A 19,155-nucleotide genomic window follows, 5' to 3' on the forward strand; every position below is an offset into this window, starting at 1 on the left:
AGTAGAATTTACCATTTGTAAGAGACAGTTACATTTGTAAGGGAAATCTCCATTTGTAAAGGTGCCTCCCTCTCTATACCAGGAAGAGGGGGATGACCTTATTTCTAGAAACCCTTATCAATGCAGAAGGCAAGGACTTAAATCTGCATAATAACCTTACTCTTGTTTACTGTACTTTTCTGGTAATCTCCCATAACTGACTCCGCCACCCCCGGCATCCTCCCCTGTTTTTAGATGAAGATGGTATTTAAGGTGAGAAGCTCCATCGCTTTGGTGAGTTGCTCAGTTTTCCTGAATGTCTCCCATATATACATGTTATAAAGCTGTGTTTGATTTTCTCTTGTTGTTCTGTCTTATATCAATTTAATTCGTAGCCCAGCCAGAAGGACTCAGAGTAGAGGATTTGTCTTCCCTACAATACTGAATTAGCAAAGTAGTAGCTGGCACATGGCAGACATTCAACAGAAGCTGTGATGCTGTATCATATTTATTGCTGCTATTAATGCTATTTTTTGGGATTCAAATTCTTACACCATCGCCAGACTTTTTCATCTTTTACAAATGGGACATTTTAGAATACTATCCTAATACTTTAGCATAATATAGAAGAGTTTAGTGCTTGAGCTATGCAGATGTTAAACCTTCCCTCTGACACCACAGACGGTGTTCTTTCTTCTCCTGAGTAGAATTTTTGAACCTGCAAGGGAAGTGATTTTCACCTACAGCAGAGTGCCAGTGCTTGGTGTGAGGGATTCTGGGAGATGGCTGCGTATTTCCATATTCATGAATGTTATAAACATGGTCTCAAAAAAATGCCAGTGTACACTTGAGTGATCTCATTTGTTTTTGAACAGAGGGAGACTATGGCCCCAAATAATGTGCATCCCTGTGTGCCAGGACAGTTAGACTTTATAAGTTTCAAAGAGATGTGTTTGTTGGGGCCAGCCCCATGGCTGAGTGGTTAAGTTTGCACACTCTGCTTTGGCAGCTTGGGGTTCGCCAGTTCGGATCATGGGTGCAGACCTACACACTGCTCTTCAGGCCATGCTGTGGTGATGCCCCACATAGAAGAACTTGTATGACCTATAACTAGGATTTACAACTATGTACTTGGGCTGTGGAGAGAGAAAAAAAGGAAGATTGGCAACAGATGTTAGCTCAGGGCCAATCTTCCTCACCAAAGAGATGTGTTTGTCAATGTGTGGAAGGTGGTAGGATGGTATTGAGGAGATATTGAAGTAGACAGGACAACAGTCAGTTCCTTCTTGGTGGGATTCCTGAGTGTGACTGGATTCTGATTGATTTCTCTGCCAGCAGTCTGTGCACTACATCATGACACTAAATTGAATATATATTTACGTAAAGATACTATACACATAGATTAAGCTGAATAATCCAGACCTTTAAAAACTTCCCCACATTGGGCTATTAGGGAGTTGTCTGGTTAGGGTCAGGGGCCAAGACTCTACCCTAGGAGGTGAAGAAGGCTTTTTCCCAGAAGGGAAAGGATGTTCTCACTGCCAGTTATCCTTAGATATGGCTCATTCTGGGGACCAGACAGCATATTTGGCAGCATGGTCGAGTGGGCAATGGTGTAGATTTCAGACTGGGTTCCAGTCCCAGCTCAGCCACCAATAATCAATATGGCCTTGGTACTAGTCACTAAACATATTGATGTCTTGGTTTTCTCATCCATAAAATGGGAATAATCATTGGGAATTTTAAAGTATTAAATAAGTTAATATCTAAAAGATATGTGTAACAGCACCAGCATAGACCAAGTGCTATGAGTATGTGTGTTAAATAAACTGGGAGGAAGTAGTTCTTCCTCTTTCTAGGTTAGGTAGTGTGGGGTCTGATCACTATATTATGGGGATGTCTAGAGAAGTCAGGAGGTGGGGTGAACTGCCATGAGTTACTTAGAAATGAGCCAGAAGTCATACCACCTTTTAACTCTGCTGGGTCTACATCTAAGCTGGTGTCTTAGATCTCCACCAAAAGATCCAGCCAGTTCAGAGGAGGGAATTCTTTAGTCACTCAGCCAACTTCCTGACTCCTGTCTGTGCATGTCTCCCAGCAGCATCCCTATTTTCACCTGCTGCCCAGTCTCCTGCCTCAAACTCAAATCTCAGCCATCTTCCCAAAGTACATTTATGGACGGGGCTGGATAGAGCCGCTCCAAAAAGACCAAGGGCTGGCATTGGTGACTTTGGTGGCTTGTCTTAGAGCCCTTCCTTACAGCAATCTTTACTCAAGAGCACAATCTCATAAATTTGAGGCACCTCAGCCTCAACTCAGTGATCTGAGTGCTCAACACTTTACGGCTCCTAATGCAGTGACCCCAGTGGCCCATCCCAAGTCCCATGCTATGGACGTGGAAGTCAGGTCTGGTTCACTGATGTGTAGAGAACAGACGACCTAACCAAATAAGATGCGGACTACATGGCATCTCATATATTTTCAGATTTCTGAAAAACAGATAAGATCATTCAATTATATTTGCATAAATATCAGAGGTATTTGAAATTCAAAAATACCCATTAATAACCCAAGAATCCTTTCCGAGAGTGCTTTCGATAGTTCTGTAGTCTCCAAAGGATAAGAACTAATCTTGGGATTAAAATACCCATGTTTCTAAGAGCAAAAATGCTTTCAAATAAAAATAGGTTATTTGGGTAAATACTGCACTTATTGGCATTGATGTATACAAGCCTACTCTTCAGTTGTTTATTAATTATGATACCATAGGGCAGATGGACTGATTAGATAAAGAAACCAAGGCCCCAGAAGTTAGAGTTTTTCCCGTTACATGAGTAGAATTTGGTCTCTAGTTGTGTCTTAGCTCTGAATTTATTTCTTCAGAAGTTGAAGTCATCTCTAAGTAAAACTTGTGTGTTGTTAATGCATCTAGAACAGGGCCAGGCATATACTAGGCACTCAATATACATTGTTGAATAAATAAATATTGTTTAAAAATATCCAAGTATGCCATACCTTTGGCAATTTTGAAAGGGTAAGTCGATGTGACAATATTCAGTGCAGTACAATGTAGAACAGGATGCTTACCAGACACAACTCCCATTGCACTTCAAATTGTTTATTAAGCATCGAGCCACATGATGGAACAATTGAAAGACTACAAGTGTAATCTCAAGTTCCATAACCAGAGATTGCCCTGGAAAATATTTCAATAAGCCTTTCCCACCACTGACCACTTCAAGAGCACAAAAACACAGCCAAATAATGAATAAAAGCTACGTCCACTGAGATGAACTTTTCATATAGCAAATAATATTTCTTCATTGATGAGAGACTGAGCAGATGTAATCACAAGCTTCTGGATAACTTGGATAAGAAACATGAGGCCACATGTAGGCTTGGTTCCATGGAGCCGGGATGACGTATATTTTCCTCTCATTCCAGTTTTCAGAGATTCTTTTTTCAACTTTTGATCTCTACAGGGAAAAATAACATGAAGATATGGCTGCATTCAAAAAATTAAAGAATCTGAATTTTGTGTACTTCTCATTTGAGCACAGAGAAGGAATATGCTATTTCTCCAGTGAGATGGAGGCAACTCTGCAACATAAAAGAGTTTGAATTGGAAAAAAAAAAAATGAGTTTTTATTGCCGATCTGGCTTCTCTATGACACATTTTATCACTATCAGCTGGAATCTGTGCCCTGTTTCTTATCTCTGTAAAGTAAGGATAGTTCCTTCTTTCTCTCAGAACTGGGACTGGATTTGATATGATTACCTCAAATAAGCACAAGTAAGGCCAAGGTATTAAGATTTTCATTGTTCTAATTAATCTTGCCAAAATAACATATGAGCATTCTGACTTACGATTGTATCCTGTACTTAAAGAAATTAAATCTTATTTTTTGCTTTTGAATTGATAGTGAGTATAATGACTCCACAGTAATTGTGACTTCTAACAGAAGTGTGCCTTTGTTTCTGATCATTTTTCAGAGCTACAGTCTCTTTCTGTGTTGCTGTGGGTACATAGGAATAAGATCATGATACGATACATCCTGATGAGATATGTGCAAACACAAGGTTGCAGAAATGTTAATCAGGAGTGTTCTCCTGATATGGTTTTGTTTTGTATATATCTTATAGTGGTTATTCTCTGCCCCCCCTCAACAGAGCCTTATCTTAGAGCAATGGAATAATTTGAAAATCTGAACCTCTCCCCAGTACCTTCCAGAGATGCTCAAGCTATAACTTTGGAGTTGGTCTGGGCAGGGTGGTCCCCCTCAGCTTACCAGCAGTGCACCTTTAAGAAAGGTCCTTACTGTGCCAGGAAAAGGCTCTGGTATTTCGGGACATGCCTTGACTGAGAAAGTGGATATCCGACCTCAGGGGTCAGGAGCCATGGATAGGCCTTTCACATAAATGAAACACAATTTTTAACTTTTGATTTTTTGAGCACTGTAATAGTTCAGATATTCACAATTAAAATTAAGAGCAAAGATAAAGTTGTATGCAATCAGTAAGATAAATTACATCATATGCTTAGGTTCCACATTCCCCACAGGTTAGGATAACCAAGCAATGGAAAAATGTGAAAGAAGAGAGAGAAAAAGAAGCAGAAGTTAAGGGGATGATCACAGAGGTATGTCCACCACCCCCCTCCCCCAAAATGGGGTGAAAGAAAAAAAAGACAGAAACAAAGAAGATGGACAAACTCCACTGGAATGACATTCTTAAAATAACCTAATGAAAAGGCTTATAAGGTTGTTGTGGTTCCAACAGACATAGCTTTAAATACCCTCCCTGTTACCAACACTGCATTTGTGTAAAACGTTTTCCTTCCAAGTTACCACATGCTGTCTTCAGGGTTTCTGTCTTTCATACAGGGTAAATCCCTCAGAACCGCAAGAAGCCCAGCGGTCTAAACATCTCCTTCCTCTGAACCATCAAGAATTGGGTCCTTCCTGACAGTAAATCATCAGGTATGTCAAATTCCCTTCCTAATGTTTTCAGTAATTTTCGTTTATCTACAGTTTGCCAGTTTAACATATAAGCTAATTATGACAGTAAGTTGCCTCAATGAACACTGAAGAAATCTGAGGGGAAATTATAGAGATAGATGACTGATAGCCTCATATAAAAGAATACAGAGTAAAAATCTAAGTGTCTAAAGAGTCATTACTGTATAGCGATCCTCCCCTAGACGAGACAGGGTGAGGTGTTATCTTCTTCTTTTTACAGAGGAGGAAATTGGTCCCAGCAGCATTGAGTGATGGAGTTGGGACGGCAGCTTACCTGCAGCCGGCCCACCTTTTATTCCTTCTCTGCTTTCAGCAGTTCGGTTGCCAGCCCTCTGATGTGCTCCCAGGCCAGCTGCACGTGGGCAGATTCCACCGTGCGAGAGCAGATGGCAAAACGCAGCACGAACTTGTCTCTGAGGTGACAGGGAACCAAGTGGATCTTTTTGGCATTGTTTATTCTTTCCAGAAGAGCTTTGGTCAGTTTGTTGGAACCCTGAACAGATTGAGAGAGAGGAGCCGTGCTCAGGTCTCAGAGGACTGAAAAATTCAACTAATCACAAAGTAGGGCCAGTGCTTGGTAATATTGCAACCTATCAGTGAAAGAAACGAGTTTACCATTTGCTTTTCATTTACAATTGTAAAAAATAAAAAAATCAACTAAATCATAGTTACATGGCTCTAAAAGATTGCATCCTTTCCCTCCAAGACAATTTCTTGGTGTTCTAATGTGCTGTCAAAGGATGACCCTTCCACAGACCAGGTTCTTTAAGGAAAAATGAAGATTCCTAGATATGTGATCTACAAACTGATGAGCTTACACAGCAGAAATGGGGTTTCTGGTGGTCCCAGTGAAGGAGGCTCACTGAAATATATAGAAGAAAGTCTCAGCAACATAGAAAATGAAGCCTAATAGCCAACTTATTGCAAGAATCTGGGAAAATTGCCCACGAACTATAGGAGCAAGGGACCATTGGTGGACTTTCCATCTGGCAAGGAGCATCCCACCAGCCTTGGGCCAGAGGCCCAGCCCTTGCACCAAGTGGACCAGATGGAAACTTGTATCACACAGAAACAGAGAAGCCGTCGCTTCCCTGCCTGGGTGCTGCTTCCCGTGGCAGTGAGTCTCGCCACTCTTCTCATCATCCTCCCCCAACTCCTCTCAGTCTTTCTTCTGTTTCCAGGCAGCCACTCTACCACCTATAAGCCATATCGTTGCATGTAGAAGGGGGCTGGAAGTGGGGCCTTGCATGCTTGGTGGTACGACCCTCACAGGATTGTATTGTTTGTGTTCTCACTCTGTCTTGGAGTCGAGGCAGGAAGGACGAGTGGGAATAGAAGAGTCCAATTCTGCCCGGATGAACACCTGCTGGATGCTGGAAACTGGCCTTAGGCTGTGCACATCCACCCACTTGCTGGCTGTGGGCCTGAGTGGGGCTCCCATTGGTGCCCAAAGGGACAGTGAATGGACCAAAGGCAATTCAGAAACTGTTGTCATACACCAGGTCTAGACAAAGTTTGTCCTATTCAAGGATGAGGATAGAGAAGAAAGAAATTATGATACAAAGGGAATGAAATTTTACCAGGAAGACTTAGCATAAGAGCAAACACCTGAAAACTATATAGCGCAGGAAATGAAAGCAAGTTATTTAGGAAAAATGTACCTGCCATTTTCAAATGAATTGGACAAGATATGTTTTCTGTTAAATAGAGACAAAAAGAAAACAGTCTGAGATAGAAGGAGGAGGAGAAGAAGAATAGACTAAGATGCAGAATAGGATCAATGGAGGACTGATTGGGATGAGGATGAAAGGAGATCAATTATGCAATAGCAACAGTTTATCTGCTTTGAGTTAAATAAAGACCACGTATATGTTGAAGCAGTCAGTGATGCAGAGGATTTAAAATCCAGACTGGAGAGGAATGGGACAGAGAGAATAAAATAATGACACGACAGTAGACGTGGAAGCAGAAAAATGAACCATCATGTCTGAATAATAGGCTTCTTCAAGAAGAAACTGGATTCATGGAATGGAAGTAACAAGGTAAGTTTCACAGAAGGAAACCTGTGTTAGCTGAAAAGCACCGTGGGATTCCTGAATGGGAGGACTCAGTATGTTGCACAAGAGAAAATGGACAGCGACCATACACTGGTGGGTTTGGTGTCATCATGAATTATAAGAAGAAGATAAAAGTCTTAACCTTGACAACATTATAGAAAGTGAAAGAAGCCACTCACAACAGACAACATAATGATAATTCTATTCATAGGAATGTCCAAAATAGGCAAATCCATAGAGACAGAAAGCAGATCAGTGGCCCTCAAGGATGGGGGGAGGGAGTGACTGCTAATGGATATGGAGTTTCTTTTGGGAAGGATGAAGATGTTCAAAAATTAGATTGTGGTGATGGCAGCACAACTCTGTGGATATACTAAAAATCCTTGAAATGTATACTTTAAATGGACAAAGTATATGGTATGTGAGTGATATCTCAATGAAGCTGTTAAAAGTTTAAAAACCAAAGTCCTATAAGAACGCTGGCATTAAAAAGAAAAAAACAAAACCCCTGCTTAATGGCAAAAATCAAAGCATGATGCCAACACCCACGCTGACTGAACTGCCACGTCTGGTCATTCCAGAGGACCACACATCTGGGACACTGGTGCCTGAGGCGTCTCCCCATGTCCACCTGAGCATGTGTACCCTCTCTCTTCCTCTGCACACTTTCTCTCAGATCTCACAACTTCATGCTGTGCACAGAGCTCACGTCTCCCTTGCCAGCTCTTGTGTCAAAACTCCAGGCTTTTCCGTGACTGGTTCTCACCATCACCTCACAGCTCCAAGAATTAGTTGGGGAAAGAAATGGTAAGCAGAGGGCCGAGGTTTAACTGGCAGCTCCTTGACAATGCAACTGAACTCATCACTCCTTCTCCTGATAGCTTTCTTGGATTTGAAAGGGAGGCCTTGAGGAAGGGGAGATTCTGGAAATGAAAATCTAGCTCCAGAGCGGTCAGGGTGGTAGGTTCTCAACCAGCTTCATTTACACAAGGTAGATTAATAAGGTGCGTGTGTTCAGCACATCTTGGGATCTTTTAAGAAACATCGTCATGGAAGTAATGAATGCTATTTTCCCCTCTGTCGCATTCGAAGACAATGAAGAAGACTGAAATCGACTTAAACATACCTTTAGCCGAAAACAGACCAGCCCCAGAGTGACTTCTGCACAGATTTCAAAGCGGGGATCCTGCTGCACCAAAGACTCAAACTCGTGAGACAGCTGGACGTGCTTGAAAGGGAAGGGGAAGCGGTCTGAATTTCTCATCACCACATAATTCAGAACCTAACCAGCTAGAAAACCTTATTAGACTGCACATCCATAATTCATTTAGATGCTTCTAGATATTTTCTTCAAGTGTTTATGTCACCCACTCACCAGCTGTCCCCACACAGGTTGAGCAGAAACTCGTTACCACAAGGAAAGGGCTAGTGTCTTCAGAAAAATCACCAACCATCATTTTCTTCTGTTCAGGGGACTGTTTTTAATCACACCAAAACAACTTTTATAACTTTAGAATAAACATTGCTAAGATGTATTTAAATGTCCTAGAAAAGAGACAGTGGCTCATGTCTCTTGAGAAGCTGCCTTGTGCTAGCTGAGAGCCCTGCACTGCACCACGCATCCTCACGATAGATAGCCCACACACAGGGGATAGCACGATTACACCCATCCTGCAGGCGAGGAAACCGAAGCTGTGGTGCTGATGCAGCTGCCTAACACCAAAGCTTTAGGTCCACAGAGTTTGCCACTGAGAGATGTGAATCATGTCAGTCCCCATGACATTCAAGAACCACCTTCCTCTCTCTGAATTCACCACCTTATTTGACTTCTAGATGTTTATGGAGCTCAAAAGCTGACTCAAATAATATGTGCTCTGAGAACAGGCTCTCCACGGTCTAGGTGTACGTGTTGCTCATTCTAATCCCAGGCATCCAGCATGGTGCTCTCGCTTGTAGGTGCTCGGGGAGTACCTGAGCAGAAGCACCCTCGCTCAAAATGTTGTTGGGACTGAGACACCATTTAAATGAGCGGTTCCCAGTCACATAATAAATCTGCTGCCACTAGAGGGCACCAAAGACTTCATGCTGGAAGGTGATTCCCTCTCCCGCTCCCCCAACTCCCACTGCTGGCTGGGTCCGGGAAGAGCCACGCACCTACCTAGGGACGGGCCTTGACATCCCTGTGCTCCCCTTGTAAGACAAGACTGCTAACCCTCTTCAAGCGAGGCATGGAGTGTTTTTAGCATGAAGCAGCTTAATCACATCCAGTTGTCTCTGAGCTTAAAGCTGGAATCTTTATGGTGAGATAAACCACTTGTTTTTCACCTTCTTTCCCCAAAGAAACTGAATCCTCATTATATTTGAGACCATGGTCTTGAATGAGGACAGGGGGCTCTCCTACCCATAAACTCACACACACTCCTTTCCTAGTTCACTACCCCACATAGATTCTCCGGGTGATCTACAGCACCCATGTTTTCCCCACAATAGCCTTGCCGGTAGAGAGAGGCCAGTGGGTGGCATTCGATAAGCACTGGGCCAACGCTTGCAAATGGACACCTTGCCATCTGCCCTGTCACAGAGGAGGGGCCTGGAGCCATCCCACTCCACCTGCAGCTGCACAGAGGCTAAGCTGTGGTGCCAGGACATAAAATGAAGGGCTGACTCGTCACTATGGCTAGAGTTGGAACCCACAGGGGTGTCCAGTTCCCCTGAAGACTGAGGACCTCTGTCCTCAGGATAAGGTCACGGCTGAGGAAAGACAATAGGATGGGAGGGACCCAGCTGGAATTCAGCAGGCCTGCCACCACTGCCCAAATGAGTGGGCCTTGGGCAAGTCCCAGCACATATTCTGGCCTCACTTATTAGGGAACAAAAGCAGGTAATGGGGCTTTGAGCAGATCCATGGTTCTCACATTTCAGTGGCCATCATACTACCTGGTTCACTTATTAAAACAGAGGTTGCTGGGACCCACGCCATGAGATGAAGATCATGCAGGTGCTGCCAGCTGGGGCCCGTATGAGAACCACCAGGCTAGATGACACCCATGCCACCCCAGCTCTAAGATTCTCTTTCCTGGAAGTTTTTGGAGAAAAATATCTTGTGTCTTCACTGTTGTCATTGCTGACTGGACCTCACTGTCATCAAGATGTGGCTCAAGTGCCAACTATGTGGTGTTTTCGCTTTGACCATCTCCTGGGGCTGATAGCCTGTGTCATGGAAGTGTCTAAAAGGTCCATAATCATGCACTGACCATCTTATAAATACCCTATCTCAATAGCCCAGTCTATCCCTTATATCTGCTTATCAAGACATCTTACTTCATTTCTAAGACCTCCCTAATATTATCCTGATAAATAATGAAAGCAAAGGCACCTTGCGGATATAGGCTTGCAGTCCCTTGATTCCATACATCCTAAAAACAAACCACATCTTCAAAGAGCGGAATCTTCGACCCAGTGGTAACTGCCAGTGCTGAAAGAAAATATAAAAGGACACGTTAGTGAGGAATGTCCTCGGAGCTGGTTTCCTTTTTGACTCATCAGTCTGCCTGTTTCTCTTCGAGGCAGTTAATTCCCTGGAGGCCAAGCCCTCCAGCTGCCATGCCCCATCTTGGACGGCAAAGCTACCAATGGAGTGAGCAGTTCCCACAGCAAGAGGGTTTCTTTGCAAAGCTCTGAGACAGATGGGGGCAGAACAGGCTGTTGACTTGGGAGACACTGTGTCCACCGTGTGCACTCAATGGATGTTTGTTGAGTGCACACAGGGGGCGAGACCAGAGCTGGGCCTGAGGTGCCATTGATGGGGTTGAGGGCCGGCCGCCCCAAGATGTGGGGCTCTGGTATGCAGATTATTTCCAGCTGAAGAAAATGAAGCCTCAAAAGTCTCAGGAAGAGCATCCGACCTTCTCCCCTCAAACTGCCTAAAGGACTTCAACATAGAAGGCCCGTTCCAGGAAGGAGCTCATAGCATGTGATAGCTATAGTATGATGTAAAATGGGTGTGATAAAAGGACACCAACAAACCCATTTTTGGGGCCTAGCAAAACCTGTTTAACAAACATTTGCATTCCATCTTTTTGTAGATTGTCTTCCTCCTCTTTGAAGTCCCAGATCATCATGTCCTCCTTGTCTGTAGCTGAGGATACTTAAACAGGCGGACTCAGCCAGATGGCTGAGTCACTCAGTTTCTTCTGGGTTCCTCCCGTGTATACATGCTATTAAATTTTGTTTGATTTTCTCTTGCTAACCTGCCTCTTTGATTATTTAGCCAGCCATAAGAACCTTAAGGAAAAGCGGTGGGGGGAATTCTCCCACTTCCCGACACCATCATAAGCAGACAGCGAAGGTGTGGCGCCGACCCCATGGAGTTTACAATACAGTGGTAGGGGTCGGGGTGGGGGCTTTCACTGGTTTCTCCATCTACAGAAAGAGGAAGGAGGGAGTTGAAGGCCACACCCCTCTGCTGCATCTTCCCTGTGAGGTTCTAGCACCATTTTCTAGAGCAATATTGACTCTCTTTCTACTCCACTGGCCACCACAGAATGACCTGCAAGATGCTGTCACTAGAAAATACACCACCAACATGTACGACCTCAAATAAGCTTTCCCTAGTTTTTCCTGAATTTGTCAGCTGACTGGCACTCTACATGGTGTGTCACTCTCCAGTGGTTGTGAATGTACTCAAGCAGGGAAGAAAGGATGCAGAGGGGAAGGACAAGGGGCTGTTTGGGAAGATAAAGTACAGCAGTTTCCCCCCTTATCCTTGGGGGATATGTTCCAAGATCCCTAGTGGATGCCTGAAACCATGGATAGTACTGAACCCTATTTGTTCTGTTTTTTCCTATACAGACATACCTATGATAGTTTAATTTATAAATTATACACAGTAAGAGATTAGCAACAATAACCAAAACTAAAATAGAACAATTATAACAATATACTGTAATAAAAGTTATGTGAATGTGGTCTCTCTCTCTCTCAAAAGTGAGGAGGGGATGGAAGGAACAAAATGCCTAGGGAAAGACTGATGCCCCAGGCCCTTTGCATGCCCAGAACCCCAGAGAGAGGCCTCCACACTCAGGCCTCCACCAATCTGTGTGTTCTTTCCTAGTGGGGATGCCCTGAGTCTGCCCCATGTGACCTCTCCTACTTCATCAAGATGGTATTCTAAGGACTAACTTACGTGCATCAGTGTTTATAAGACCCTCTGCTCCAAAATAATTTCCCTATCCTTTTCATTCGATCCTTCACAAATTGCATTCATTACCCATGAAATATTTGCCTAGAATACACTCTGTGCCATCCCCCCGGCTCTTTCCAGGGGGACAGCAGAATATGCAGCACAAGCATTCAAGAGGCCCTCACAAACCAGGTAGACATCAGTGGGGGCCAGCTGCTATCATGCTTCACACCTGCTTGGAAACAGGTCCTTTAAAAACAGCAGGTGGGCCAAATGCAAGCTGTCCAGACACAACATACAACTCATAAGCTGCCAGCACTTAATGCCTGGGACTTCATTATCATAAAGTATAAGAAATGGTTTAAGGAGAAGCTGGAATATCAGATTAGCTAAGGAGTTGGGACATTTTCCCTCAGGCCAGAAATAGCCACCAGAGAGGATTGAGATGTTTCAGATCCATCTCAGAACGGCAGCTCAAGCACTGCAGAATGATCCTCATGGCATGTGTGACTGTCTGTACTTCTGTCTCCCTCAGCAGCCTAGGGGTCCAGGAGGGAGGTATGGGGCCTTGTGCACCTCTGAGAAGCTGCCAGAGCAGCCCATGGCTCCTGGTTGGGAAAGGAGTCTTGCCATCAGAGAAGCCAGTTAAGAGGCTGCCCTATGAGGCTCTGATTCTTCATTCTCCTCCTGCCCTCAGGATCCGGGCTCGAGGCATGCAGCAATGGTGTAGAACGGACAGAGGAATCTGGGTGCAGAAGTCCCTGTCCCCTTCCGAGGAGCACAGGCAAGATCCTTTCCTTCTGACCTGAGAGCTGCAATGGGTGGGTTCAGCAGAGCTGTCTACTGCCTGGTCTGATTTGCTCTTTAGGACCCAGTTAGAAGGTGTCCTTTGGTGGGACCCTGATAATGAGAGGAACAGGAGGCAGCAGGACTTATAGCCCATAATAGCATCCAGCTGCATTCATATTTTGGATTACCACAGACCTAGAGCTCAGTGTGACAGATTTCCCACTTACCCTGTAGTCAGTGATAAGCCCTAGAAAAGAGGAAAAAAAGAAACATTAGACACATTGGTACATTATGTGGCTAACGCTTCTCAACTTAAAGGTAAATTTCTTATGTCCCATCCGTCATCTCCTGAACCAGACATGAGACCTTCCAGGGCTGGGGCTGGGTGTTCTTTGTGGCACTTTCCGAGGTAACAGATTCTAGGAGGTTCCTGGAGAGAGGAATGCACAGAACACAAATTGGAAATGCTAAACTATGAATGGATTCCCATTTGCCTTACTTTCTGCAGTGACATAAGCATGAAAATCTGAGATTTCTTCTAGTTCCAGCGGTACATTGACATTCAGATCATGTAAAGCCTTCATCATTCATTCATGCATGCATGGGAAGGTGAATTTGAGATAGAGTGATTAGAATATAAAAAAAGAATCAAACTCTTGATGAGTATTCATCTCCATGTTCTCAGATCTTAGTCCAGTGTCTGGCACAGACCAGATACCCTGTGAGTCAATTTCATTATCCTGGATTCAATGGCTTCATAGTGGTTATGAAAATGGCTGGCATTTTAGTCTCCTCTCTTGCCTAAAGCAGTAAATCCCGGCATCATATGGGGGAAAGAACCCTAGACAAAGAATCTCATAGATGGGAGTTTCTATGTGGTGATGCTGGGCAAGGATTACGGTGGAATTACAAAGATGTGTTGCAGTCCTGGGTTTTGGACATCCGATCCTCTAATTTAGGCCAGACAAGGCACGCTGTGGCTCCTAAGCATTCCGAGGTAAGAGTGGCTGTGGCGTGGCCACAGGAGGACCTCACTGTGGTCTAAAGTCACTATGGAAAATCTAAAGTCACAACTTCTTATGATGCCCTGACTGCCATCCGGAAAGACCAGGTGTTTTCTCAATTAGGATCATAAAATGGTAGAGATGGGAGAACATGCAGGGCTGTTTTGCAAGACTCAACCTCCTTATTTTGAGTGACCCTGAGATGCAAGCCCAAAGTCACACAGCCTATGTCAACTCCCAACCAAAACTCTCTTCTTTACGCCATATGGAACAAAGTTGTTAACAAATAGACATCAACAGCAGAGTCACCAGAAGTAATCTGACAGGGATTCATAGATGCCAATAGAAATAAAATAACAGCGCCCAAAAGCATACTTGGCATGTAATAAACACTCTATAAGAATTTGTTGAAAACCCAGATGACACTGCAAATGAAGATAAACAAATGTCCCTCTTTTTAGTTTATATCACTGTACCATCTCTATGGCTACTAGTCACATATGGCTATTTAAATTTAATTAAAATTAAATAAAATTAAAAATTGAGTCCTCAGTCAGAATAGCCACATTTCAGATGTTCAATAGCCACATGTGGCTGCTGTATAGGGTAATGCTGACTTACAGAACATTTCCTTCTCTGTAGAAAAGTCTATTGGATGGTGCAACTAAAGCTGTAAGTAAGAGGCTTCACAAGTAGTGGCTTCTACGGCCAAACAACAAGGTTAGTGAAAGATGGCGTCTCCAGCTCAGTGAAGCTCCTTCTTTAAGGACTGCCTGAAGATGTATTTCAGCTGGGAGCTTCGCCGTGCAAGTGTTTCCTGTTAACATCAAGAACGCCAAAGCCCTCTCTGCCAGCAATTTCCTGCAATGATGGTTTGTCTCATACCGTGGACTACTTAACATATTTTATATGCCTTGTAAATCTTTACAATTACATAAAATATGTGGGGTGAGCAGCTTCTAAATTGGCAAATGGCATACAGTAATAAAAACAATGAAACCAAACAATGCATGCGAGAAGACTGGCGAGAAACACAACCACACATCAGCAGTGTCTAAATTTGGGTGGTGGGGTTATGGGAACGTTCCCACTCACTGTTTACTCTTTTCCATTTTCCAAATGTACAGCTTTTATATCGAAAGAATTTATCTGAAAAGTCTATATGACAGGTGCAGCCACTTTTCCCTGTTACCAGCATTGTGACAGAATTATCTGTTCTCAAAAAAAAAATTTCCCATTTCTTTTGGTCCTAGTTCAATGTATACCACTGGTTGGCATGCGTCCAATGAGACAACATATGTAAAAGTGTGCGGGCACAGAGGTGTGGAAGCAGACTGTGGAGAAATACTGAGGAGGTGAGGCTGGCACAGCAGGCTGGGGCCAGGCCAGGCGGGCTGTGAACCCTGGTCGCAGCCCAGAGGCTCTGATGGGTGTGGACAGATGGGTGCTGCTCCAGGTGGACCCAGGAATCCTGTCTCTGTGTGATGGAGACAGGTGCAACCCTAATGGGGAGAGGACTGAAAAGACCTGCCCATTACACATGGCTCACTGCTGCCAGGTGGTCAAGTGAGCCGCATGTGATGCTCCTGCGGTTAGGGACTGCTGTGCCGTCTGTAGGGATGTGTGTCTGCACGTCACCTGAGAACATCAACACTTAAAAATAGTATTTCTAATTACAGTGTTTTTAAAAATGTAAAAATGTAGAGAAAATTAAGAAAATTCACAAATAATTATGCCATCAAGTTGCAAGTACTGTTCACATTCTGAAATTTCTCATTCCATGATTTTTTTTTAAACTTTTGTATCACTGGGATCATTATTCTAAATATCAGATTTTTATCTTTGATAAGAACATCAGAGAATTTGGATTTCTACTCTGTTGGCCCCTCCTCGGGGCCCGCTTGTAGTAACATGATTTGGTGTTTGGCCGTGGCCTACAGGTGAGGACAGTAGCCATAGGAAAGGAGCCATTTTGTGTTTTATAGGAATTGTGCTGAACCACAGAAGGGCGTTTCCTGAGGAAGCACAGGAAAAATCTCTCCAGCTTCTCTGTACCGGGGAATGCTCTATTCTCACCATGACTCAGACACCTGGCCATGACCCCTCTCTGCCCTCGTCATTGGGAAGCCAACCTGGAGGCCCCCTCACCATGTTGTGAGCCCGCTGTGGCCTCTGAGAGCAGCCCACGCCAGGCTGCTGCTGTCGCTTCCCCACCAGACTTTGCAGCCAGGCACAGGGCCTCGTTCACTGTTGCATCACCAGAGCAGGCACTGAGAGCAGGTCTAACAACCCCGAGGAGGAGGTGGCATTTGTGTCCCAATCCTGCCCGGTGTCATCAATTTTCTCTTCGCTCCCTGACACCTCCAGCCCAGCTTTCTTCATTTCCTTCCTTCCCCCTGGTGGAACTGGAATAAACGGATGCACACTCTCTTTCAGAGACACTAGGGCAGTCGTTATTTTAAAGTTTCTTTGCTGGAGGTGTCCACACCAGTATTGAAAACCGTGCGTGCCCTTCCCTGCTCTATAGGCCCCCCAATGCTCCTGCACTGAGCAGTTCTGGAGTGGGGGCTCCACCGAGGGTGCCCAAGGCCTCATCACCGCCCCACCCCACCCCACGGGAAGCAGCTCCTCCTCGGCGCCATGCTTAGCACCCACTGGGCTAGTCTTTGTGGACTTGAATCTTCCTCTCTGGCTCTTAGGCACTTTGAATGCAGCTCTGATGAGGACAAAACCAGGAACAGACAGCAAAAAGCAAGACGACAGTTTACCTGAATCCTGGTGGCTGTGCTTCAGGTAGACAGGGTCCAGTTTAAAGGCTCCTGTTAGGTCTGTTCTCTTTTTCACCCTGGTTTTGGAGAACAAATGATGGGGCTTAATGAGGAAGCTCCGCAGATGGGGCTGTGCAGCCCTTGTGTCCTGTCCCCTCTTCCACCTGGCTCAGCTCAGACACACCTGCTTCAGGACCCCTTCCTGGGACCCTAATCTGCATGCATGCCCTTGTTTATGCTCCTACCACCCCTGGCCTCACTGTAGCATGGCATTAATTTGCAGAGCTCCAAGCACCTTGGGGGGTTAATAGAAAGTAAATATTTAGTCTTTATCCCTGGCTCCTGGCACATAGCTCCCAAAACCCTTGGAATCTCTGGAGTGATAATTGTGTCTTTCATATGCCAATGAGATGACTGGTGGCTGGGGGCCCCTAGATATCTTTAGAGTCGGGGCTGGCTGCCAGGAAAACTGAGTCTTGATTAGAGGGTTGGAACTTTGAGCCCCACCCCACAATCTCCAGGAGGGGAGAGGGTCTGGAGATTGAGTTAATCGCCAATGGCCAGTGAGTTAATCAATCATACCAATTCAGTGACCCTCCATACGAGCCCCTAAATGACAAGGTTCAGAGAGCTTTGGGGTTAGTAAGCACATCAGGGTGCTGGGAGGGAGGCACACCTCAAGAGGACAGGGAAGCTCTGTGCCCCCCACCCCACCCCTATCTTGGCCTATGCATCTCTTCCACTTGGTTGTTCATTTGTATCCTTTATAACGAACCAGTCAATGTAAGGGAAGTGCTTTCCTGAGCGCTGTGAGCTGTTCTAGCAAATGGTTGAACCTGAAGGGGAGGGGTTGTGGGAAGCCCCGACTCTATAGCCAAGTTGGACAAAAGTGTGGCTAACCTGGGACCCTCTCTTTGTGACTGGCTTGTGGGATTGAGCCCTTAAACCTGGGGGTTCTGTGCCAACTGCAGGTAGTTAGTGTCAGCAGTGAGTTGTGGGGCACCAGCTGGTGTCTGGAGAGCTGGAGGACTGATGTCAGGAGAAACCCAGCAGATTAGTGTCTATTCCTCTCTGTCCTTCCAGGCCTAGCACAGCGCCTGGCCTGACGGGCCTCATAGTGTGTGTGGGATGAACAGAGGGCTAATGGTAAGAAGGCAGTGCCCGGTGCTACCACACGTCCTCAGGCTCAATCCTTTCACACCATGGAACATGGATGGTGACAGTCGTTCTGGATAACTCAGGTCAAAGCTCTCACTTGCACTGGGATTTGAGGGTCTGAGCTTTATGATAGTCGCCCCCCTCCTCATTTGGCAGCGTGGACACCATCTCAAAGCAATTCTGTGGCAAATAGAGTGTCCTAGGGACAAACTAGAGAAGAAATGTCAGTCTGACAGTAGCTTAGGCTTGAAAGCAAATACAACGTGCGAGTCCCTGAAAAATAACACCTAGTGAGCACGAAATAGGATGCCAGGGTGTGGCTTACCGATGAGGAGACAAGAAAGAGGCTAGATTTATTTATGGAAGGTAACTGAGGTGTTATTACCTCAGAGAGTTAAAAGACAGACTGCACCAGTAAGCAATAATGACTGACTGGTGCTTACTCTCGCTCTGACCTGTGGAAGAAAACGGATAGCACCTGGTGTTAGGTGTGTGTATACGGAATTTTGTCGCATCATGGGCACTGTGTGAGGAGCCACTGGAGGAATTTGCTTTGGCTCTCTGGACTAGAAAAAAACTCTGTGCTTAGCCTTAAAGAGAGGGAGACAGCAAGAGAGAAAGGGGTAGAAATGCTCATCGTTCTCAGTAGGACTTTGCCCTTGTGAATGAAGTTCACACTTGACTACTCACTGATGCCTGTCATGACCTTGGAATGGGGTTTCTTTTTTTTTTTAATTAAAAAACATTCATTGTTAGAGCCATGCAAAAAAGTATAAATAATAATGCGTCCACTCTGCTACTTATAAACCAAACTTGCCCACATAGTTCATTCTTCCATATGTGTCCCTGCCCTCCCCGCCACCCCCCCACCCAACCCCAGGCAGCCACAGGCTGCACGTGGTTTATCACTCCTACAGTGTTCTAGGCAAATTCCCAAGTAATCTGTAATATTGTTTTGCACATTTTTAAACATAACATAACATAAACATAAGTTGTTCACACAGAATGGCATCGCTCTCTGTGTATTTTTCTATAACTCGCTTTTTCTCTAGAAAATTTACTCCTGAGCTTCCACCCATTCATCCAAGTGGTTGTCATCCATTCATCCTTACTACTTCACTGGATTCCACCCCATGAACAGATCACAGCTGATCCCTTCTCCTATTGTTTCCCATTTATTGTTAGACAACCTATGCTGAG

General features: G+C 44.8%; 1 protein-coding gene and 1 long non-coding RNA gene across 8 annotated transcripts in view; one reads left to right on the forward strand and one right to left on the reverse strand.

Annotated features, from left to right (window-relative positions):
* LOC139082776 (uncharacterized) overlaps positions 1–19,155 on the forward strand; it is a 28,224-nt gene that overhangs the window by 1,989 nt on the left and 7,080 nt on the right. The window contains exons 2-5 of one of the 3 annotated variants that reach the window (XR_011539001.1): positions 235–273; positions 4,541–4,618; positions 4,863–4,958; positions 8,147–11,303. This is a non-coding gene — a long non-coding RNA (uncharacterized lncRNA). Of the gene's footprint in view, positions 1–234; positions 274–4,540; positions 4,619–4,862; positions 4,959–8,146; positions 11,304–19,155 lie in introns of those variants that run through there. The other 2 variants (XR_011539000.1, XR_011539002.1) reach the window with 2 other exon arrangements.
* The window catches only part of DDC (dopa decarboxylase), a 90,207-nt gene continuing 74,133 nt past the window's right edge, over positions 3,082–19,155 (reverse strand). For 3 of the 5 annotated variants that reach the window (XM_070615602.1, XM_070615603.1, XM_070615604.1), the window contains exons 10-15: positions 16,798–16,874; positions 13,253–13,272; positions 10,431–10,529; positions 8,181–8,282; positions 5,272–5,490; positions 3,082–3,455 (exon numbers count right to left, since the gene is read on the reverse strand). In XM_070615602.1, coding sequence (XP_070471703.1) covers positions 5,290–5,490; positions 8,181–8,282; positions 10,431–10,529; positions 13,253–13,272; positions 16,798–16,874 — 499 coding nt within the window. In that variant the 3' untranslated portion in view covers positions 3,082–3,455; positions 5,272–5,289. The remainder of the gene's footprint in view (positions 3,456–5,271; positions 5,491–8,180; positions 8,283–10,430; positions 10,530–13,252; positions 13,273–16,797; positions 16,875–19,155) is intronic. The other 2 variants (XM_070615606.1, XM_070615607.1) reach the window with 1 other exon arrangement.

Source organism: Equus przewalskii, chromosome 4, assembly GCF_037783145.1.
Source record: "Equus przewalskii isolate Varuska chromosome 4, EquPr2, whole genome shotgun sequence".
In the NCBI taxonomy this organism is placed as follows: Eukaryota; Metazoa; Chordata; class Mammalia; order Perissodactyla; family Equidae; genus Equus; species Equus przewalskii.